The 24,472-nt window shown below is 42.3% G+C and overlaps 1 protein-coding gene across 28 annotated transcripts in view; it reads left to right on the top strand.

Moving 5' to 3' along the window:
- Window positions 1-24,472, top strand: part of MAP2 (microtubule associated protein 2) — a 221,824-nt gene that overhangs the window by 169,200 nt on the left and 28,152 nt on the right. For 13 of the 28 annotated variants that reach the window (XM_027752087.2, XM_039381301.1, XM_039381297.1 and 10 more), the window contains 6 exons: window positions 1,125-1,202; window positions 10,346-10,603; window positions 12,961-16,722; window positions 16,972-17,178; window positions 17,574-17,708; window positions 23,734-23,795. In XM_027752087.2, coding sequence (XP_027607888.2) covers window positions 1,125-1,202; window positions 10,346-10,603; window positions 12,961-16,722; window positions 16,972-17,178; window positions 17,574-17,708; window positions 23,734-23,795 — 4,502 coding nt within the window. Of the gene's footprint in view, window positions 1-1,124; window positions 1,203-10,345; window positions 10,604-12,948; window positions 16,723-16,971; window positions 17,179-17,573; window positions 17,709-23,733; window positions 23,796-24,472 lie in introns of all 28 variants that reach the window. The other 15 variants (XM_039381307.1, XM_039381304.1, XM_039381312.1 and 12 more) reach the window with 13 other exon arrangements.

The following is a 24,472-nucleotide window of genomic DNA, read 5'->3' as shown; positions in this document are numbered from 1 at the left end:
GTAGGGAAGTCTTTCAGGCCTGCCCTGGACAGGTTTTGCTGAGTGCACCTACATTGTAATTAAATCAAAATAATGCCTTGTGGTATTTTCCCCACAGACACTCCACGTGCTTCAGTGCAGTGGCTGGACCCTGCCCAGGGATGAATTAAAGTCAATGACTAGTTTAGAATATTTGTGGAAAATTTGGTTCCTGAGATCTTTTGCTTCATTAAACTAACTTTGAACTGCAGCAGGGACACGTCAGCTGGTAATTTCATTCTTTGGAGACACTCAGTTTTACATGGAATACCCCAATTTTGTAAATGGCTTTTTTTTAAACATTGGTTAAGCCCCAGGAGTGGATCTGTTTTTAAAGAAAAAAAATTCTCAAAGTGATTGGTAGGAGATCAGGTGCAGAGGTTATTCTAAGTTCATTTAAGAAGCAGTTTGTTTGAGATTTCATCATACTTGAATTGAAATAATTTTAAAAAAAAATCATCTTGTTTCAGCATCTAGTCTTGTGACTGGGAACAAATCTAAACCCTAATCTAAGTGCATCTAAGTTTTCACTGTGCCTTGCTCAACTGAATCACTGTTATGTCACGACTGACATTAAGTTCCCTATGCTGATGTCTTTTGTATTTAGACAAGCAATATTTGCATGTTTTCTGTGATAAACCTTGAACTCAGCAGAAGAAAAGAAAATGTGAAGAATGTTTTTTATACACGTACTCAAGGTAGATGGAAGATATTGGATGCCAGTTTCTGATAGCTGGCATGAATTTATAATATCTCTCATGCTCAGATGCTTTATTTGTGTTACCTTGGGTGACTGAAGGTTTTCTAAGCAATACTGATTTAAAAGATTATCTTTTACTTGATATTTATATTGTACTCTATGCCAGAATCTTGTAAATAATTCACACCAAAAAACAGAGCAAACCAAAAAAATTCTTTTATTTTAACTGTCTGTGTATTCTGCAAGGGTCTGTCTGAAAATCCAGTAGACATGAGTCCCCAGTGGGACTCATGGAATGAGGAATTATCCTCAGCTGGGCAGAACAGGCTGACTGCAGCTTTCATCATGCATTGGTCTTCCTGCAGTTAATTGCTGTGTCTCATTTTCACCATTCAATTCCTAACAGCAGCTGAAGAGTCAGCTAACCTGCCTCCTTCCCCGCCTCCGTCGCCAGCTTCTGAGCAGACTGGAGCTCTGGAGGAAGGTAAGGGTCCTCCTGGACATTGCAGTGCACAGCTGTCAGCAGAGGGATGAGACATGAATCTAAAGGATGAGGGAATCAGAAAATGGAGATACTTTCTGCTCCTTCATGTGAAAAGATAAGGCATTCCCAGCAATAACTCCCCATCTTCAAACCAGCTGCAATGCATGGATGAGGTAGACACATGCACAGAGGTAACCGACAGGATATGTTAACTATGTCCATACTAAAGAAAAAGAGGTGGTGCTGCTCACCTTCTTGTCTGTTGTATGCAGTATGAGCCAAGGTGTCTGCTGTCCCAGTGTGGTTGCCAAAACTGTGATTCAGTATGGGTCATCTTTCTTTCCTTAATATTTGTTTGGCTGCTTTTTTTTTTTTTAACTACCATTAGCTTTGGAATCTTAAATGCATGAAAGCAAGGAGATTCAGAGTTGAATCATTTCTTTGGCCCTCAACTGATAATTCATGCTTCAGTGCCTGCATGTGTTGGGGGTTCTGTACACAAAGTGCAGCAGTCACATTCTAGTCTCACAAAGCAAATTTCTGTTCTGTTCTGCACAATGAATGTTCGATGTCAGTAGCCCATAATCACTGCATTTTCCTCCTGCTGAAATCTCCTCCAGTGAAGAACTGAAGTGTTGACTTAACATTAAGCAGAGGCCTAAATGCCAGTGAAGTTTTTGCAGTGTAGGCATGTGCTCAGTGCTTTGTTCAACAGAAGACGACTGCTGCATCAAGGCCATCCATACAGGGAGACAGCAGTGTGTCAAAACTGAGCTGTGTCACGGGGAAAAGAGAGAAACATTTGGGTTTGGAATCTCCAGGGGACTGTCAGTTGAACTCTGCCATATCAGTAGCATCTTTCTGTGTCCATTTATTTCCTTCTTGGATTTTCTTTTAGCATTTTCTCTTTCTTTTTTGTTACATAAGTGCATGAAAATAATTTCTTATCATCTGCTGAACAAACTTTGCTATTTTAACACACAACCTCTATGAATTTTGCAAGTGGATGGTTGTTATTTCATGTGCTAGCATAGTCTGACTCTCAGTTTATTAGGACACTGCAATCAGGCATGTTCCATCTTGCAGTCATTTTTGACACAATGCTATTGCAAGGCTATTGTTAACAACATTTGTCAGTCCACTGTACTTGAAATACCTACTGGATGTGGTTAGTAACCAATATAAAGAACTTGATTAATTGATTACTGTGTTTTTAAAAAAAACATGGTGCCCACTGTGTGTTTAAAAAAATATTACAACAGTCCCTGGATTCATCACCCAGAGGTAATGGCTATCAGAACTATTGACTGAAAAGTGGTAAGGCATTAGCGAAGGTTTTTAGAATTGTTACCAGGATTTTACCACTGTTTTCTAATATATAGTTCACTTGGCTAGTCCAGCGTATGCTTTTTAACTTTTCATATCACAGTAATGAGCATGTTCTTCTGCTTCAGGCCAATGTCAAGGTTCTTCCATTAGCCTCAGGCTGAGAATTAACTTTGCTTGCTGTTTCTGTCAGCTGTATTTTTTGCATTTATTTTAGGATTTTGTAAAGTACTTATATTGATTAATTGGCAGGAGGTTGTAAATTACCCCCTAAGCAAATTGGAAGTATTTTGCTAGTTGTACTAACACAGGAAGGTGGCAAAACACTATACAACTTGAGGTTATTATCAGCTGCCAGACCCTGCAGTTCCTAGCTCTGTTAATGACTCAGCAACTCATATAACATTGTTGGTTTTCTCCTTCCTTGCACGTAGAATTGAGTTAATATAATTAGTTACTATTAAGTAATATAATATCACTAACCCCACAGGGGTGGTTACATGAACTGAAAGGTCAGTGTTTGGGAGATGTTTCTGATTATTTGCAATGTCATGGTTATTAAAAACATTGAAGACTTTTCCATGACAAGATTTTGATTCAACTCTTCATTTTTCAGAGCAGATGACCAGTTCATAGAGGAAGTAGGGACAGAAATGATGTGCTGAGTCATTAATGCACTCTGCTAGAAGCAGAGTTCATGTCCAGCTCTCAAACTGGAACTCACAGTAGAGTTGGTTGACGCAACAGAAGGAACTTGGAAATAATTTCGCCAGAAATATATTATGTTGCTTTTCCCCAAAATACCAATATTGTCAACTCAAGGTACTTAATGGTAGTAAAAATCTTGTGTTCTTCTCTGCTGGAAGATGAGGGTCCTTGTTTTCTGTGGGTAAGTTGAGTTTTTGCTGACCTGAGTGAGCCAGACCTGTCGTTTTTATTCAGGCAAAGCTCCCGTTGAGAAGAGTTTACCTCAGTAGGGTTTGACCCAGTTTTACTGTACTTGTTTAAACCTCCCATTCCCTATACCACCTGGCTGTCCATCCTCATGCATCTTTACGTTGTCTGTCTTTCTGCTCAGTAGAATACAATTTATTAATTTGTTGAACAAAAACAGTGAGCATTTGGTGTATCTGCCTCAGACCTTTTTTCCCCTTCTCCTAGAAGCTTTTCCTAATGCACTTGTCAGTGTGTGTTGTATTGCTTTGAATCCAAGAGACTTCCTTCAGTCATAGTAGGAAGGAAATCACTGTTGTAGACATGACAAAGGTAGATGTGGCCAGCCATGCAGCAAACACAATTTAAAAAAAAAAAAAAAGGTAGAAAAGACAGAGAGGTTTGTGGGTCAACTGTATTTCACGAGAGAAAGGAGTCTGTGGAGTAGGTTTCTTTGATTTGGCTGCAGAAAAATATTCAAATGAACCTGTCCCTTTTAACTGCTGCAGAAGGTAAGAAAATTATTTGCCTTATTGAAATGATTTCATTTATATTGACTATAATAGGATAATTTTGTTCAGGAAATTAAATTCTCCCTTACACCCTCTAATCCTTTTATCAGTTATATCTAGTCATGCAGGGCTGATGCAATATTCTCTTGCCAACTTGGCATTTCTTTTGTGCTCCATGCCTTTTGACAATGGTCAATGATGTCTTCATGTAAAAATTTTCATAAATGTTACAGGATAGAAGGATGCCTTTGATGGACTGTCTTCCATTTTAAAATAGGCATTTCATGTTAGGCTTTATATACCAAATAAGAATGTTTTGCAAACTGAAAAGAATCAAGTGGCCTATGAAAATGGATCTGTTGACAGGGAAAATTACTTCTTGAAAGGCATTCTCAAAATATACATGGAAGCTGAAGCAGAATTAGCCTTTGTGAGAAGTGATTTTAATCTTAGACTTCAGAATGCATTAGGGATTTTTCCCACGCTCTGAGATGGAAAAGATTGGAAGGGACTAAAATAACAAAAGACTTTTCTTGTTGCTGAAATAAAAGAATATCCTCCTTTAAAGACATCATTATGCTGTTAATGAAATTATCTGCAGTAATTTTGAAAATATCTTTATTCAAACTGATAAATAATGTAAATCTGTAATAGCCACATATGTAACAACCCCGAACAATACAAGACTTCACACTCCTAATGATTTGGACCATCACAATAATAAGGTTTTTTACTGTTGTCAGTTCTCTTGTTTTAAGGAGCAGTGGCAGGGCCTGTAGTTTCTTGCCTACAATCCATTTAGAGCCTATAAAGAAGGAATTTTCAGCTTTGTTTGCCTCAGTATAGAGAAGTTCTGGGAATTCCTCTCCACTCTTGTCAATGCATTTTGCTTTTGCAGGGTCTCTGGATACATATAACCCAGCTGGAAGGAGAACCTCTCCTTTGGCACATCCTCCTTCTCTGTGTTCTGCTTCTGACCATATCAGCCTTTGCTTTTTTCTCCGGTTCCAGCAGAAGAGGTGGCAAGTGTGTCAGCTCATTCCACTCTTGCCCTCAGTAATACAGGGGCTGGTGTGAGGGCACCATGCAGAGGAGTGGGAATTGCAGTTCTGAACCTTCTTGAGTTTAGGAGGGAGTTGATTCCTGGTGTCTTGCCCTCTGAGCTGTGGGCTCGTCCCCTGTAACTTGCCTTTTACAAACTGTGAGACCCCTCAAATCTGTTACAGAATTTTGGAGGGGCTTTTGCGGAGAAGAAATCCCACTTTTTCTGCATTGCAAATGGATCAAGGTTGCTGCTTCCCTGTAACCTTGCTGCTGGCTCTTGAGTACTAGAGAGAAGTGGGAAGCTTAGGCCCAGCCCTGCGTTTAGTATTTCCTATTGCAGTGCTCTGCAGAGCTTCCTGCTTGGCAGAAGCTGGTTACCAGATTATCTTTCCACACCTACCTCTTTTAATAATGCATAAACCCCTGAATCTGGGGTTTGGATTCCACTACAAGAGTGAAGCAGGTAAACTATGAGTGATTTGGGCACTTTTTATGCCCTGACAGAAACAGTGAGAACGGTTTGCTTAAACCAAGTTCTGTAGATGGTATCTGTGTGTGTGCAGGTACACCAGCATACCAGCTACCAGTACTGCCATGGATTGCTAATTTTCCTTCCTTTCTTAGGGTGATTGAGCCTGAATGGGTTGCTCCTACAGCATTCCTTTCCCAGGTAGAAGAAATCCATGTCATTACAGGACACTTGCTTTCTGTTGCCGCAGAAAGCAGAGGATGCTTTTTTAAAGACACAGGCATTGTCTTGTCATGGTGTGCTATAAAAAGAAACTTAGAACTTACTGTTGTTTGCCAGGAAGAATCTTATACCTCTTATAAATGGAATTGTTTTGGATCAGCGTTGCTTCCCCAGATTGGGTAACGGCAGTTAGAGCAGCATTCGTGAGCCATCTTGTTTGGGATCACACACAGAGATCTGGTTAATATCTGTTATTGTGCCTGTGTTAAAGCCTTGCTTTCTGACTCCATGTTCTGGATCTGAGAGTGAAAGTTTCAGAGGCTCTGGGGAAATTCTTTAAGTTACAGTTGACTGGAGGAAGACCAGGGACACCAAGCATTGACTTGTTCCTGAAGCTAATAGGAATAGCTGCAGGTGTGTGAGGCACACCATGAATGCAGTGTTCATCAAGCTGCCAGGTGTCATACACTGAGAATGGGCTTAAACTTCTTTTGTCTAGCAATAGGTGTTTAGTTTTTTCATAGCTTTATTCATGACGAGAGGACACCTCAGCCTATGTGAGCTCTCAAGTCTTCCCTCTAGGTTTGTATACACAGATCAGGTGCTAGGCCAGTCGTTTTCATTGGGTAGTATTATTTTCCTTTTTCTTGCAAAAAACAACTCAAGCTCCTCCTCCCTGTAGCTGTCAGTAGCTAGTGTAGTCCTGAGATGATTACGTGATTTTCTGCAGTGCTACAGTGATGGGTGAATAAAGCTGTCATTCCGAAGCATTAGCAAACACCAAGGTGGGAGCTAGTTCACCCATGAAAACATGGCACAACAGCATAAAATATAGGACTAAGAGAGACTGCTCTCAGCAGCTTTGTGTGGCCTTTATCAAGGAAAAAAAAGTAGCTGTTTGGGGAACGGTTTTTATGATTGTTTAAATGTTACTTGTTTACAGGGAAAAGAAGAAAGTGGGGAATTTTGAAATAGATATAATGAAAAATAAAACCACCATTGGCCAAAGTGTAAGCTGGTTTTCTTTTTAGTTAAGGGACTTTTTAATTACATTTTTAAGTATTTTATGTGATGACTATGAGGTGATACAACTGTATCAGGACACTTCAGAGGTTTTTAATACAGTCAGGTATAACATAGTTGTGACGTGGTTTTTGTGCAGTGTTTTCCTCTAAATAATGTGTGTACTTTTGAAATTCACTTACTGCAGTGGTTGGGTTACAGTGTTTGCAAAGCCAGTAGGAAGCACCTCGGATGCGGCCCATGTGTTAGAATGCACGGCTGGCTCACTCCTCCATCCTGCATCACCCGTAACCCGACTGGTGTCATCCACTCTGCAGCATGACGTAGTGGCTGGTGTTGTTAGAGCATGCGTCCATCCTGTCTGGTGTTTTCTGTGTCTTTCTGTCTGTCCTGCAGCGTTTGTCTGTGTGTGTCTATTTGTAGATGAAGGGGCGGAGGATGAGGTGGGACTGCTCCAGCACTGCCCCAGCTGTGGGCCTGCTGCCAGCAGGGAGTGGCATGAACACCTGGCCCCCTCCATCTCAGTGTCTGTGCCCAGTGATGAGCCCTACCATTCCGATGAGGAGTACTATGAACACCCTTTGTTCAGCTCGGAGTGGACTGGCTCTAGTACACATCCCAGTGCCACAGTGAAGAGCACAGAGGTCTTGTTGGGCCATGATGAAGGTGAACTGAGCATGGTCCAGTTTGGTTCCTCTTCCCCTCTACCCACCTGCCATCCATTCCATTCCGTATGTACCTGAGATTGCTGCCTTCTGGGGAGGGAAGCCTAGATGTATTTTCTCCCCACATGGAAGTGACGCCTCTCAAAGAGTCTCTTCATGTCAAGGTAAAGCTGCGGCATGAGCAGTGTAAATGCAGCTTTGGGGTCACTGTAACCACGGTCCCTGCTCAAATCAGGGCTCTTGGTCTCCAGACCTGGCTTATAGCAGGAGAAGGAGCAGCTAGTTCAAAGAAGTGGAAGCTAATTTTTTCTTTGTGCCAGAGAAATACTACCAACAACAATGTGCAAACTAGGCCAAAAGATGGTTACTGGTTACTAGGCCAAAAGTTGTTAACTCAATGGGGAAAAAACCCACATCTGTACCAAAGATAGCTGTGGAAGGTCTTTAATCTTCTAGCGGGCAAAGTAAGTAAGTCTTACCTCAGTGTACATAGGTGATTTCAGCCAGTAATGGGTCATGTTTGACTTCCAGTTGTTTTGTGGACACATCCCGTTAGCATTGTGCCAGCTGACTGCAAACAAGGAGGGGAAAAAAGGTTTACTATCTCTCTGTACCTCCTTTTTCTATGACCTGAGCACATTAGTAAAGTAGTATTTTATTAGTAGGGGTTACATAAAAGTGAAATGGCTTTTGAGGAATCAAGGGAGAATCTATTTCAATGACTAACAGGAAAGCTCACTTCTTCAAGGCAAAATAGATGACATTTGATTTCTCAGCATTTGACTGACTCAATCTTGGGACACAGGAGCTGAAGTTAAAAGTAGTACTGAAAGGTTTGTGTCTCAGGAGGATGGAGCTGTGTACTTGAAACTGCTCACTGGGTCACTTCAAGAAAACCAGAGTTGTTCTGAATTAACAGGACAATATAGCCTGTTAACTGCAACACCACCAGTAAGATCAGTGCTAATAACTGAAGTTTGTTAATGTTAGCATGTCTGCCTGAAGCTCGGGGAGATAGAAAATCGCTATAGCTGGGGTGCCTGTATCTGTACTTAGAGCACTCCTGGCCTGGTTAATTCATAGGCATCTTCCTTTTCAGTCATGTGCTTCTGGAGAAAGTGCAAGATCTCAGAACATCTATGTGAGGAAGAAAAAAGGGGAATAAGCTGGATCATCAGTGGAAAGATAGTCATTATGAAACAGCCCCCCTCACTTGCTGCCTGTAGGCTGGCAGTCTGCTTGGCATAAGAGTCTACTGCACAAAGGGAAAATGTAGGATTCCTTTGTCAGGGATAACTTTCTAGTTTGAGTAGTTATTTTTAATCATGTAGCATTGTGTGAAGTGTCTCAGGAAATGGAGGTGTATACCTGGAATGGTTTAGAGTAAAATGAGAGGCTTTCCCTAACATTTTTTAGTTGAAAGGGATGCACATACAAAACATCAAATTGGAAAAGGAAAAGTAAAGGAAGTTATTCAAGTCAGGGCCTCTTATAGCTGGAGACCTGCTGTCCTGCCAGGCTGCTTTCACAGTCTGCTCATGTGTAAATATCTCTGTAACGCTCAGGCATTGGTCCAGGTTTGATTCTGAATCTTCTGGCTTCTGTTCATTTAAGATATTGTATCTAACACTAATTATTTTATATGTTATTAATAATGTGTTGTTCTTTACATAATGATATTTTCTCAGACTCAGCTAGTGTTTGTGTTCCTTAAATCACTCTTTAAAGGCCATAATTGAAATGGATGATTGATTGTCTGCTCTTCACTGGGCCAATCTCAGGAGAAAAATCGAGCCCTCGTAAAGAGGTTTTGTGTTAATACCAAGAGGCTGCATGCAGCCACTTATAGATTCGAGAGCACTTTGTTCTAAGTCTGATTCAGCAAAGTACTTAATCATAAGACACACTTTACACCCAGGGAGGTCATCAGGTTGCCTACAGCATGGCTACTGGTCAGCTGCTTAACTGTGTTGCTGAATCGGAGGTTTCACATTTAATCCTGACTTCTTATCAGGGGGAATGCTAATAGTGCATAGTAATTTCAGCTGAGTAGCAGTGGCAGGAGTGCAATTCCAGAATGGAGACTTTTCTAAACGTTTTCTGCCATGGCATGAGTAAAGACTGTTCTTGATACTACTCTACTGATTCTAACAGCCCATAAGGTGAGCGATATATTTTAGAGATTCAGATGAACAAATAGTTACGTTGAATTCACTGGTTTCTTTGACTTAATTGGTGATGAGGGGGCTAGTGGGGAAACAGCAAAGGAAATGAAGAGTCCTTCTGTTAAAATGGTGATTTTCACATACAGATTTCAGATGTCAGCTTAAGGGAGAATTTGTTTGTAAACCTGTTCAGTGTAGAAATATTGGCTGAAATCTTGCAAAAACCATTAGTTATCAGCCATGCACAAGGCCTGTTAAGGCTCTGGAAGTACTCAGTATTTTGCCAAAGATTCACTTTGCTGGTATGTAGCAGTCAGTATTACCAAGGTCAGTGGAAAGAAATCAATGCCTTATACCTTCTTCCACCTCAGCTGAATGTCTGGTACTGGATTAAACAGCACATATATCAGAAACATATCAGTGTACTTTGAACACATTGATGCATTGATGTTTTCAGAGCCATCCATCATTCAATACCATCTCCATTTGCAATGACTATTTGACCCACAGTCATCTTTGGGAGAGGTATACCTCTAAGACACTTTCAGCTCTCCTCTTACAGCATAAACATGTTTCTCTGGGGGAGACAGGCTTTCAGTTTGGTTTTTTTCCCTAATGAAAATTCAGTTCCATGGTGACCAAAATGGACTGGATGCTAGCAGTCCTTTGACACCCTTAAATCCAAAATGTTGAGTTGAAAGTGTTAAGTAAAAGCAGTCCTGTTCAGCTATGTGCTTGGTGTTTACTGTTGGTGTTGATGTCACCTCCTTTTTCCATCCCCAAGAAGAAGAACCGATAAAAAGTCCAATGTCTGTGGAAGCCAAACCTGCTGCTCTTCCTGGGAAGCAAATGGGGAAAGAGCGCGGGCCCACTGAGCCTTCGGACCAGGCCAAGGGCCTCTGTGAGGGTCAGCCGGATTCTGGTTCGGAGGCCAAAGTGTGTGGTGAAGACAAAGTGCCAACTGTGGCATCCAGCAGGGACAGTGTAACTGCTGTGGTGGGAACACCCCTGAAAGACATACCCCCTTCCTCGGCTGAGGAAGGTGTGTCCTCCTTAGCTTTGCATGTGTCTGCCGCTGGTGAATCCTCCTCCAGCTTTCTCCAGTGCTTTCCAAGGCTGCTTCATTTTCTGTTTCTCCCATTTATTAGTATGACTGCTCTTGTTATTATGCTTGAAGAGTGTGTAGCAGATAATAAGATTGTGTAGGTGCTGTATGACAACATGGTTTCCCACCGCTGCGGCTGATTCCTGATTTTTTACTTTGCCATGATGAAATGTGCTTTGCAGCTGAGCTGATTCCTCTGCATAAGCCTTTTTTGCCCATCTCAGATGTGTTTGCCAGTCACATTGCTAATCTGTGTATATTTTTTTTCTTTTTGGTGCAGAGATTCATCTGCGTTTCTTTTAAACAGCAGATTTATTGCCTTTGACTATGACATAAAGATGCTTAAACTGTAGAAATGTTTTCTTTTGCAGTGTGCAGGTTTTTTGTTTGGTTGGTTTGGTTTTTTGTGTGCGCTTCAGTGCATTCTGGTTTAGCTTCCTTAAAGCTATTGCTTCTTATGTCATACCCTTGCCATTCATTGAGTCCACCCCTCCCCTCCTCTCCTCAGTCATTGCTAGAACTCTGATTTTTTGTGTGTCTTACCTTATTACAAATGTTTAACCCTCTATAGTGCCCTTCTTAGGAAAAGCTTCCATCACTTCCACTGGGATGTTTGCCTTCAAAGTGAAAGTTAGAGTTGAGTGCATTGGGTGAAGTTCTGATCTGCCCTCTGAACAAAATATTTGCTGCAATAATCTTTCAGTATATAAGAACTAGGCTTCAGGATTTCCCTTTTAATGGTATTTCTCCTCAGCCAGTGCAGCGAGGTTCAAAGACATCTCGTGTGGAGTAGTGATGTACCCACTCCCTCCCTGGCTAAGAAATGCTGCATTTGGGAGGCTGGTGTTCTGGCTGGCCCAGCTGGAGGACATTGAATTCCTTTGGCAGTCAGAATATGTTTAGATACCATTGGTATCTATTCATTTGCACTACAGTAGGATACACAGAGAAAACCAGTATCTAGCTATTTAATTGCTGAGAAACAAAGATGACCAGCCCAATGGCCATGTCTTTATACTTTATAGGATTTTTAAGTCAGTCACCAAATGTAAAAACATAAAGGAGCAAAATTACTGTAGACTTCTAGTTTGGCTACCTGTGGAGTTCAGAATGACAGTTGCATTTTAGACCCAATATTAACATATGCAAATATTTAAAGAATGACCAAAACTTGGATACTAAGTGTTCTTAAAAAAGTCAGATTCATCAGGGCCATGGCTCCATGGACTCCAATGGCTCCATGGCTCCATGGACTTCAGATCAGATCTGAGGAAATTCAGAATCGGCCCAATGCTAGTTGTAACAAGCTTTAGAAAAAAACTCATAAAATTTATTTTTACAGATTACTGCAGAAAGATCTACCACATTCTGCAGTCTCTCCATATTTTCAATGATAGGAAGATTTCAGTGTGATAGGAATCACCATTTTCCATAGGATATTAAAAAAAGATCAATCTATTAATGATTAACGGGGTGTGTATTAAAAAAAATTTACTGGGTATTACTTTCTGAAAATATAGTGACAGAGTATAAGAGTAGTATTTTTAGTTTCAAATTAGCTTAATTAGGGTTAATCAAGTATTCTTTAACTTCAGTTACAGCTGTAGTTGACTGGCCATTTCAAAGACCAGACCTTCAACATCTGGATCTATTAATAGATCTGTTGCTGATTTACACATGGTGGTCTCATGACAGAAGCGAGATTTTTGTCATTTGCCAAAGTGAATGTTAAAAGGTGGTACAATTGAAAAACCAGCCTCTTCTGGCACTTGCAAAACTTTTTGCTTGCATTATTTCTTTAGTTTAGACTGCACGTAGAAGAAAAATGCCAAAAAGATGCAGAAATGTATAAATAAGTATGTTTTAAATATCAGCAGCACACAAATATACTATTGATTCAATTAAAGTTGCAGACTTTACTAATGCAAAACTAACATAAAGGTACAGAGCCCAGCAAAGCTACCAATGACGTGAGGATTATTTGTGGCTTTGCTGTTCTATACAAATCATGAAGATGAAGAATTCCCATGAAATCATCTCATTTCAGTGGTCACATTTATATGTGTAAAACTCACATTTTCACTATAAAACCTCATATATTGAAAGAAAACTAGGATTTAACACTCTAAAGCAGATTTCTAGGTGGATGGCCTTGCTGCATGTCTGCATCTTTCTTCCTCTCCATTCCATCATTCGTACCAAGGTGTTGTAAGCCACATGACTTGCCTGCCTGTTAAGTGCTTTAAATAATATTGTTATAAACCCCAAACAAACTACTTCAGATTTCCTTGCAGCCACGAAGATGGAATTCCGTGTCCAGGAGGGCGCACGCCCTTTCGCAGCAGGACCATTGGACACAAAGCAACATGAATCTGGGAAAGACAGTAAGACTGTTGAGCAACCTAAATACGATGCCTTAGTTCCACAACCAGCAAAAACAGAGGCTGTAGATAAAAAGGAACCAGAGAGCAAAGACAAAATGCCTTCACCTCCATCAGAAAAGGTCTTGGATACTGATTCACAGAAGAAAGGGGAAGCCAGTTTTGCAGAACCTGCTGCCAAACCTCCTGCTCAAGAACAGAAGGACTTGTCATCTCAACTGCCTAAAGGGAGCAGGGCAGAAGACAGGACTGCAGGTGTGCCCTCATCAACCAACCAAGTTATGTCTATCAAATTTCCAGACGACCTTAAAGATGTCCAAGGTGTTGCCATCAGCTGTGGTGAAAGTTCTCTATTGCTGCCGGAACACAAGGCAGAAGCAGCTAAAAGTGAACCTCCTTCAGGCCCATCTCCTGCTGTCCCCCAGGAGCTTTCGCTCAAAGACGCCTTCAAAACAAAACAGGAGCCCAGTAACCAACTGTTTGCCAAAGACCTCAGTAAAGACAAACAGATCCACGGAGACAGGATGTTAGCTCTGCAAGAAGTCTCAGCGCTATCTGTAGATGGCCTGAAGACACCAAGCACCCCAAAAATCCCTCCATGGGGGGAGGAAAAGGACATGACCAAGGATGAGAGTGATGAGGAAGAAAGGTATGACTTCTATGATAAAGGGGAGGCTCGAGTATTAGATGATGGTAAATTAACCACAAAACCTGAAGTTAAAACAATTTCCCTAGACAAAGCAGACTTTCAGAAGGATGGTGAAACTAAAAAGTCACCTGATACTCTCAAAACAGAAAAAGAAAAGGACCGAAGTGTGCTCCCAGCAACAGTAGACATGAAAAAGGAGGCAGAGCCAAGCACACAGCTACTCCCAGCCAAGTTAAGCCATGAATGGACTCTTGAGAAAACAGTAGAGCACCCTGATACCACTCAGTTATCCGGAGTAATAGAGAAAGCCCTTGAGGCACCAGGTTTAACCACTGAAAAGACTTCTAGTCTTGAAGAAAAAGATGTTAAAAAAGATGCCAAGGAGGATAAGACAAGTGTTTCAGCTCCTCATCAAATGAAAGAGGAGGAAGATCGTTCAGGAATGTCGAAGTATTTTGAAACCTCTGCTCTGAAAGAGGAAGCCTTCAAAGCAGATGGTCTGAAACAAGGCAGTGATTACTATGAGCTAAGTGACACTAAAGAGAGTATATATGAGCCTTATCAGAGAGGTCGTCTAATACCAGAAGATGAAGAGGAGGAGGAGGAGGAGGAGGAGGAGGAGGAAGAATTACAGACAGAATTAAATCAGCAGCAGGCTGTGCATGCTCACGAAATGGGGTACAGTACCCTGGCTCAGAGCTATACACCAGACACATCCGAAGAACCCAGCTCCCCAACAGAAAGAATGTTCACTATTGACCCCAAAGTCTATGGGGATAAGAGAGAACTTCACAGTAAAAATAAAGATGATCTGACTCTGAGCAGGAGTTTGGGACTTGGGGGGAGATCTGCAATTGAACAGAGAAGTATGTCTATTAACTTGCCCATGTCTTGCCTGGATTCAATAGCTCTAGGATTTAGCTTTGGTCGTGCACATGATCTTTCTCCCCTGGCTTCAGATATTCTAACTAACACTAGTGGAAGTATGGATGAAGGTGATGACTACTTGCCAGCGACCACACCAGCACTGGAGAAGGCCCCCTGCTTCCCCATTGATAGTAGAGAGGAAGATGAGCACATTGCAGAAGAAAAAGCAACACCAGAAGAAAAAGTCCAACCTGAAACCTCAGTTGAATCATCTTTCCAGGCCAAAGATTATTACAAAAATGGGGCTGTCCTGGCTCCTGACCTGCCTGAAATGTTAGACTTGGCAGGGACAAGATCTAGATTAGCCTCTGTGAGTGCAGATGCTGAGGTGGCGCAGAAGAAGCCAGTTCCTTCTGACGCTGTTGTGGAAGACAGCAGCACAGCCCTGCCACCTGTGACAGATGAAAACCACGTAATTCTTAAAGCTGAAAGTCAGCTGGAAGACTTGGGCTACTGTGTTTTCAATAAGTACACAGTCCCACTCCCTTCTCCAGTTCAGGACAGTGAGAATTTAACGAGTGAAACCTGTCCCTTCTACGAAGGCACAGATGAAAAACTGAGACGCGGCTTGGCTCCCGACTTGTCTTTAGTGGAAGTGAAGCTGGCAGCCGCTGAAAAATCAAAAGAAGAATTCCTTAGGGAAAAGGACTTAAGTCAGCATGGTGAGTCAATTCTGGTGAGGGACTTGGAGCAGGAGAAAAAAGAGAAGCTAGATACTGTGCTAGAAAGAAGTGAATATCAAGTTGACTCTAAAGAGGTCTGTCCCATTAAAGGAGCAGAGCCAGAGAAGACAAGAGCTGAGGCAATGTCAGAAAGGAAAGAAGAAAGTGTGACTGGTAAAGTTCATTTACCTGGTGATACCATGTTTGACAGAATACCTGCTTCACAGATAGCAGTAGAAAAGGATTCTGTTTCTTTGTTGATAGAGAAAGAGAAGACTCTTAGTGTTGTTCCTGAAATAGCTGAGACAGAAACTTTGGTAAAACCAGATTACAATGCTATAAAGCACGATATGGAAGTAGCTGCAAGGAGAGCTGACCAAGAAAATCAGAGTCAGTTAGATGCTAAGATTGGTGAGGTTGTTTCCTCTGTTAAAAGAGCAGAGGCTGAACCCAAAGACGCTCAGCAGAAAGATGAGACCATGTTCTCCAGAGAAGCAAAGGATGCAGATCTGCTTTCCAAGACCGAGCCTAGTTACATGAAGGATGGCACCAAACTGTCAGAAACAGAAATTAAGGAAAAAGTTCCTAAGCCTGATCTGGTACATCAAGAGGCAGTTGATAAAGAGGAGTCTTACGAATCTAGTGGAGAGCATGACCAAGCCCAAGAAGGTTTGAATGGAGAATCTGTGAAACCAGAGGATGTCAAAGCAGAACCTCCAAAACCTCCCATGTCTGGGGAAGAGTTACCTGCAGAGTTACCAGCAAAGGAGACTTCTATGGAGCAGCTCCTTTCCAAAGCTGAGCATCTCCGGGAAGAGCCTGCTGAGATCCAGATGGAGAGCATACCACAGCCTGCAGAAGGAGCTGAAAAGATTCCTGATACAGCTGTGAAACCTATGGAAACCCAAAAGCTGCTGCCATGTGAAGTGGCAGCTGGGGCCACAAAGGGGGAAGAACACAAGGAAGAAGAGGTGGAAGTAGAGCAAGAAGAAAAAGAAGAGGATAAACAGCATCTTGTATCAGAAATGCCCCCAGGCTTTGGGGAGCCTGCTGCTGAAGAAATGCTAGCCAAGGGTAGCCCAGAAGCAGTGCCTGAACTGAAAGGCATTATTGAATCGGTGGTGACAGTGGAGGATGACTTTATCACAGTGGTGCAGACAACAGTTGATGAGGGTGAATCTGCTTCTCACAGTGTGCGCTTTGCTGCTACTCAGCAAGAAGACATCGAAACAGGAGACTCCCAGGCTGAAGAGGAGCTGGAGGTTGAAGAAGTGGAAATTGAACCCAAGGAGGGCTCCCCAGAGGCTCCTGCTTCACCCCAGAGAGAAGAAATCCTGCTCACCGACTACAAGACAGAGATTTGTGATGATTACAAAGATGAAACAACAATTGATGACTCCGTCATGGACACAGACAGTCTCTGGGCAGACACTCAAGGTGTGCATTATCCTTTCTGTTTTGTCTGTTGAATATTTTTGCTTCCAAATCATAGTGATTGAAAAGCAAAATTATTACAGTTATAGTAGTAATCTCAGCATGTTTCAGAAAAATGGTAAAAATAGTCTGCCTTTTTTTTTTTTATTGTCTGCTCTGTCTTCAACTGTTTTTCCCCCTGCTCCACCACAGTATTGTTAACATTTGTTACTAATCTTTTGTTTGTTGTTACAATTTGCTCTGATCCTACAGATGATGATAGGAGCATCATGACTGAACAGTTAGAGACTGTTCCTAAAGAGGAGAAGGCAGAGAGAGAATTGCGAAGATCATCTCTCGATAAGCATAAAAAAGAGAAACCTTTTAAAACTGGGAGAGGCAGGATTTCTACTCCTGAAAGGAAAATAGCTAAAAAGGAGCCTAGCACACTCTCCAGAGATGAAGTGAGAAGGAAAAAAGGTTCATATACCACTCCCTATTACAGTATTTTTTAAATTTGTTTTATTTTCTTACTGTTTTACAATACTACGCGGTTAATCTCTTGTACACAATATGCACCGTAACAGTATTAATGGTGGTGTTTTTTTAATGAGACATTGTACAAATATATGAGAAGCCATGTGCAAGGCTCACTGCTCCACTGGCCCTGTTTCATTACAGACATCCCCACTGGCCACCGGGTAACGCATGTGAGTTAATGCACTGGCGCTTCCCCTCTTCGACGTTGCCCCCAGTAAAAGCGGCGCGTTGGGTTGGAGCTGTGGAGCAGTGGGCCTGCCACTTGATGTGTCATATGAAACTGTTTGCTGGGTTTTTTTCCTGATTCTGTGTTTTTGTGTTCTTTTTGTCCGTAGCAGTGTATAAGAAAGCTGAACTTGCTAAAAAAACTGAAGTTCAGGCCCACTCTCCCTCCAGGAAAATCATTTTAAAACCTGCTATCAAATATACTAGACCAACTCATCTCTCCTGTGTTAAACGGAAGCAGACAGGTGACTGCATTCTGTTCAGTTATGCAATGTGGCTGGCAAACATAGACATTTTCTTTTGTAAATCTCATGGCTATAGCAGCTTCTCTATTTTTTTTTTTCCTCCAAGAATATCAATCTTCACAAATAGTACTTTTTTTCTTTTTTTTAGTGTTTTGTACCATTTTTTCTTTTCTTCTTTCTTTCCTGGTATTTGTTTATTTGATAGAGGCCATGATCATGTATGCTTGTCGTTGCTTGGGCCTCCAAGTGCTGTTGTTGTAACTTGGCATCGTGCTTAGAGTGTGGTGTTCTAGGAATCTCTACTCATCATTCTATTCTTTTTTTTTTTTTAACTGACTTTTTTTTTCTGGTGGGAAAATGTTGACAGCTTAAACCATGGTATGCATTTCCATTATTTTGCTTTTTTACTCTCATGCATAATAAGAAGTGTTTCAGACTTATATTTTTGCTGATTGATGTTATCTGCATTGACAATTCCCAATCTGATGTTTATGCTGTACAGTCAAAATCCACAGGGGGAATCCAGCCACATGCAGCATGGAGCCGAGAGAGAAGAAATCTGGGCTCACACTACGAAATGCATTCCAAGCAAAAATCTTAATATTGGTAGAGGAAGATGAAAGGAAGAAACAAATGATTCCTGTTACAACTTGATAGGTGTATCATTATTTGGAGGACCAAAAGAACTCTTTCAGCATTTTCTTCATATTATTCATTGTTCCTGTGAGTTCAGGGTGGAAGGATGAATATCTTGACTTTAATTGGTGATCTTAAAAAAAATGCCCAGCTAAAAGAGGCCAGGTTTTCTGTCACATAGCACAAACACATGCTGCAGTGGGTGTTTGAGTGAAACCAGGGCTATTAAGAGAAGAACAGTGCAGAACTGCATAGGTCTCTTCTCATGGCTTAGAAATTAATGGGAAGATTTATTACACATCGTGTGGTTAAACAGAGCAATACCAAAAGTGTCCCTAGGAAGTCATTCCAATCTAGTTTTACACCATTGAGTCACTCCTGTTCTAAATGTAGACCAGACTCAGCAGGGAGGTCTGACTAGGGAAAATACAATAAGAAGATATGCAAGTTATAAGATATGCAGATATTTCTTAAGAAGATGCGCAGATAAGTTATGCAAGAGTAGGTTTAATGCCATGCCTCAGCTGTGGGAAGGTTGTATTGTCTACTGGTTGTCTTCCATTATGTTGAGTTGGAAGGGACCCACAAGGATAATCAAGTCCAGCTCTTAGCCCTGCACAGGACCATCCCCAAGAGTCACACCATGTGCCTGAGAGTGTCATCCAAATGCTTCTTGAACTCTGTCAGACTTAGTGCTGTGACCACTTCCCTGGGGAGCCTGTTCAGTGAGCAGCCACCCTCTGGGGGAAGCACCTCTTTCCAATATCCAACCTAAACCTCCCCTGACACAACTTCAGGCCATTCCCTCAGGTCTTGTCACTGGTCACCAGAGATCAGTGCCTGCCCCTCCTCTTCCCCTCACGAGGAAGTTGTAACTGCAGTGAGGTCTCCCCTCAGTCTCCTCTTCTCCAGGCTGAACAGACCAAGTGCCCTCAGTCACTCCTCACATGGCTTCCCCTCAAGGCCCATCACCATCTTCGTTGCCCTCCTTTGGATGCTCTCTAATGGCTGAATATCTTCTTATGTTTCAGTGTCCAGAAGTGCCACAATATTCCAGGTGAGGCCGCCCCAGGTCAGAGCAGAGCAGGACAATCCCCCCCCTCGACTGGCTGGCGATGCTTTGCCTGATGCCCCCCAGGACATGGTTGGCCCTCCTGGCTGCCAGGGCACTGCTGACTCAGGGCCAACTGGCCATTGACCAGGACCCCCAGGTCCCTTTCCTTGGCACTGCTTTCCAGCACCTCGTTCCCCAGTCTGTCCATACATCTGGGATTGCCCCATCCCAGGTACAGAATCCTGCCCTTCCCCTTGTTGAACTTCCCATGGTTGGTGATTGCCCAGCCCTCTAATTTGTTGAGGTCTCTCTGCAGGGCCTCCCTGCCTTCGAGGGAGTCAACAGCTCCTCCCAGTTTTGTGTCATCTGCAAACTTGCTCAGTGTCCCTTCCAGTCCTGCGTCCAAGTCATTTGTGAGATGCTGAAGAGCACAGGGCCCAAGATGGAGCCCTGCAGAACCCCATAGTGACAGGTGGCCAGTCTGATGAGCCAATTGCTCACCCACCACATGATGTGTTTATCCAGCTCTGGGCTGGACATTTTGTGCAGAAGGATCCTGTGAGAGTCACTACTGAAAGCTTTACTGAAACCTCAAAAGATTACATCAGCTGGCTTCCTGTGATCAGCTAGGTGGGTTACCTTGTCAGAGAAGGAAATCAGGTTTGATAAGCAGGACTTTCCTCTCATGAAGCCTTGCTGGCTGTGACTGATGACAGTGTTGTCTTTGAGGTGTTTTTTCCATACTTCCCAGAATAATCTTCTCCATAACTTTACCAGGCACTGAAGTCAGACTGACAGGCTTGTAGTTTCTGGGGTCCATCGAGAATTTTTTTCACTGTTTGTAGCAAGGTCTGAGAAAAAAAACATATCACATCTAGCTGTACACCCCTCCTCATCCTCCTCTACATCCTCTTCCTCCCCCTGATCCCACTACAGGGCTCAAGTCCCCAACTCTGAGTCACTGAAACTCTGAATTCCCACATTTTAATTTATGATAGATTTTTCTTTTTCTTGCCCTTCTTCGAAATCAGGACAATATTCACCAGCTTCTGGGTGGGACCTCTCCAGATTCCCAGGACCAGTCAAAAAACATGGAGAGAGGTTGTGCAATGATATCAGCAGGTCTTTGAGGATTCTGGGATGAATCCCAGGGGATCATACTAATTCTCTGGGCAGCCTGAAGTCTGCTCTCCTCATGTCCAGAGTTGAGATTTTGCTGGAGCTTTTCCTCCTGTTAGCAAAGATTTTGAACTTAATGGCTTCGTGGTTGCTGTGGCCAGGACGGCCCCCAATCTCTGCTTCGCTCACGAGATCTGCTCCATTGACAAGCAGCAGATCAAGGAGGTCATCTTTTCCAGTCAGCTTCCTGAAGACACCACACCTTGCTCTCGCGACTGACTCTGGTCCTTCTACTTGCCCCTCTCAGGAGAAATGGAGTGAGGGAAGGAAAGGCTGGTCCATGCCCCTCTGAATTGCACTGATGGCTCCTCCTCAGTTTGCAGTCTCTGGGCTCTCCTAACTTTCACTCTAGACCAGAACTTACCCAAGAGTGAGGAATGTACAAAAGGATTAAAAACAACCCTTCTTGCTTTTTCTTGCTGTTTGCTGAAGCACAGCTTGATAGCTCAGAAGTCATGACCCATAATTCACATATTCTTTCAAAAGCCCCAGGGAGTTCAATAGGCTGTGGAAATGGGGGGAAAATAATGTAGGCTTTTTAGTGTTCTCAACTTCATCTAGACCTCTACAGCCATGTGGTCATGCTGTTTTGCCCTCAAGTACTTTACTGCTACCTCCTCTGAATTATTCTGGCCCATAGCATCCTGGAGAGGCCTGAGTCATACAAATGGACTTGCATAAGGAAATCTGCCCTGTGCCTTAAATGTGCACTGCCTGGCAACAGTCAGAGCTTTTTCTCTCTCACTCCAATACATAGTAAAGCAGATATATTAGTCAAAATGAAAAGTACAATACAAAAACTACCTTCCCGTACTTTTAAATCCTGAGGTGGAAAGCAACCAAAATGATGGACATAAAACTAATGAGGTTTGAGCTCTAAAGCAGAGGAGCTTGAACCATGCCACAGAGTGAACAAAAATATCTCTTAGAATGTTTCAGCGTCCTCATTGTTGCTGGAAAATTTACAGTATCCATTATTTTCTTCTACCTCACGTTTTTGTACTTCCTGATAGGACTCGAGGGGAAGCCATGAGAAAGAGTGCAAAGCTATGTGATACTCTAAGAGTGCACGTGGCCCATATGTTATCCTGTGTATCATTGAGCTTGAGCCTGTCATTCAGCTCTTTCCAAGATCTGGAATCTAGGACGTTGTCTCTTTCCGATTTTCCTTTTTTCTAAAATCTAGCACCATTTCTTGAAGCCAGTTTTGACTGTCAGTGCTTCCTGATTGGAGTGGTCTTGTCAGCTTTAGTGATGCCTGGCTAATGCAGCCCCCCAAAAGTCACTTGGCAGTGTAGTCTATAGAGCTTTGAGTGTGTGGCAGTCAGTTAAAATGTCCATGTTGCATTTATTGTGACTTTAAAATGAAACATGTCCAGTTATGATACAACCAAAATAAGATTATAAGATATAAGAAATAAGTTATTAGATACTACCAAAAAAAGTTGATATTTGCTTTTATTTTCTGTGTAGTGGCCCAACAAATTACATCTTTCCCGTAATGCCCCTCAATAGCAGAAAAAAAAATTCCCATATCACTGGTAAGCACTGGCAAATACCAGTAACTTAGATCAACATATCCACGAGGGAGGGGCTGCTTTTTGAGAGGCTCATCCTTGACATTTGAAAAAGAAACTGTGTGGCCAGCCCAGAGGAAAGAGTTGTGAAGTCTTTGCCTTGACTGGTGTAGCTCCCATGAGGGAAACCCCAGCCTGGATTGTTTTGTCAGAGGCTGTGAAATGCCACTGCAGCTCTGCCACCAGAGGAGTGCTTTGGTGACAAGGCCAGAACAATGACCTGGCTGTGACACACTTCTGTTCCTTGTCTTCAATTCTGGGGTCACCCCCCTGAGGTAAAACATGTTTGTTGTGTGTTTAAGCCACAGGGCCTGTAGAGATCTTGTGTTCAGATGGTGAAGTTGTGGTGCTTTCAGGTACATCAGCACAAGCAGCTCAGCACAGTCACAGTGGTGACTGGTTAGTGTTCAATGCTAGGAGGAGGAGGAAAGAAGCTATTTGCAATTATTTAATCAGAGAAGAGATGCAAACCAGACCCAAACCAGCAGTAACAGATGTGATAAAGTGTGACATGGAAGGGCTGTGTTGTATTTATCCCTGTTACAAATTCAGAAGAACTGAAGTGCACAGTTATATATTCTTTTCCTCCTCACAAGTTTTCTCTCCTACTCCTCAATTTTTTTAAGTGTATATATATATATATATATATATATATTAAGAGGGCAGAACTAGAGTGGGAAGTGTGACAGAAAACCAGGGGTGATCTCATTACACCTGGGAACCACGCTGGAAAAGGAAAAAATTAACCTGACCTGTCCTGCATGAGGCATTAGGGTTGGTTTTAGGGTTGGAAAACAGTTGGGTTCATAGCAGAAGGTTGTCATTTGTGCCTGTTGTCCTTGCTTCTGTGTTTACCAAGGGCATCCTGGCACAGGTATCAGACGATTTCACATCTAATTTTTGTGTGGTACATCACTTCCTGAGTGGCAGCACTAGGGTGAAGCTTTCCAAAAAGCTGCCCCATTCAAAAACTTGAGATGGAATCCTAAATCAAAAAGAAAAATCTTATCTCAAACCGTGTTGCATCAGATAAATGAAATACTGAATCAACATACTTGATGTCCCAGATATAAATTGGATTTCTGAAGTCTAGGGGCTTAGTTGACCTTGTTGACACAACTAGGATGATAATTCAGCAGTGAATCTCTCTCTTTCCATTAGGAATGTTGGCTAATATGTTAGAGGCCTCTCTTAAAATTTTAGTTTGTGGGTGACTTAAAGGTGCCTAATTTTTAGAGGACAGTCCTGAAAATCAGAATACTAAGTTGTCTGAGGATCAACCTTCAGACCAGAGACTCTTTTAGCTGTCAGCTATTTCTTGAACTTTTTTAGTTTCTAGACTTCTAGGAATATGAATACAAAATTTCAATTTGTTTGAAACACGTACCATTTTACCCCAAGTAAGATGAATACAGGAAATTACTAAGTACATTTCTGTATACAGTTCAGTGAGAGTAATTCACAAAGTACTTGCTTTGCACGTGAGTTCCAAGGCATTTAATTGTTCTATCAAATGTACTAAATAGAAATGCTTCTTATTATTGTTTTTAACTATCAAGTCTTTCTTTGGGTTTCTCAGCAGCAGGTGGTGAAACAAACCAGGCTCCTGGTGTATTTAAACAAGCAAAGGAAAAACTCTCAGTGAGTAAAATCATCTTATTGTTCATCTTTATAATCTCCCTTTGTCCTTATTTCACATTTTTTTGTGTTAATTCAGTAAGTAATTGTGTGTTTCATTTAAAATTGGTTTGCCATATTCATTCTTCATTGAAAAGGGTAATTAAAACCACCTTTCCTGAATAACCTCTGAAGCACAGTCCCGGGTAGCAGTTGGTGACAGTTTGCAGATCCACGGGGGCCACACAGACTCCAAACTGCAGGAGCTGGAGTCTGATCAGCATTTTGAGCCATGTCATCCTGTGGGATAAGCTGTGCACCTTGGCCCTTTCTGCAGAGTCAGATTTGCATTGCAGCCTTGCTCGATTGCTGTGAAGGCAGAAACCCTCCTCCAGGACTCACTGTGTGTCTTCATTCCATAGCCAAGAGTTCTGCAGAGGCCAGGCCTGTGTGGAAGTCAGTGGCCAGTAGAATTTATAAGTGACTCAGTGCTTTGAGAGTGGCCATTTCCTGGGCTGCTGATTGCTGCCTGTATTCCAGCCTGAGTTAGGTGCCCTGCCTTCAACTGCTCTACAGCCTGTTCTGCCCTCTTTGTCTGGCCCTCCTCAGCAAGTGCTGCCTTACTCTGTGCTGACCCTATGCTCTTTCTGTCCCATCATTCCAAAATCCCCAGGAAACCAACCTTCATTCTCTCTCCCCAT

The sequence above is a fragment of the Pipra filicauda genome, unplaced genomic scaffold (genome assembly GCF_003945595.2).
Source record: "Pipra filicauda isolate LSUMZ 115617 unplaced genomic scaffold, ASM394559v2 scaffold21_size4447388_pilon, whole genome shotgun sequence".
Lineage (NCBI taxonomy): Eukaryota > Metazoa > Chordata > Aves > Passeriformes > Pipridae > Pipra > Pipra filicauda.
The sequence above is the reverse complement of the archived record's forward strand: the minus strand, read 5'-3'. Positions and strand labels throughout refer to the sequence as shown.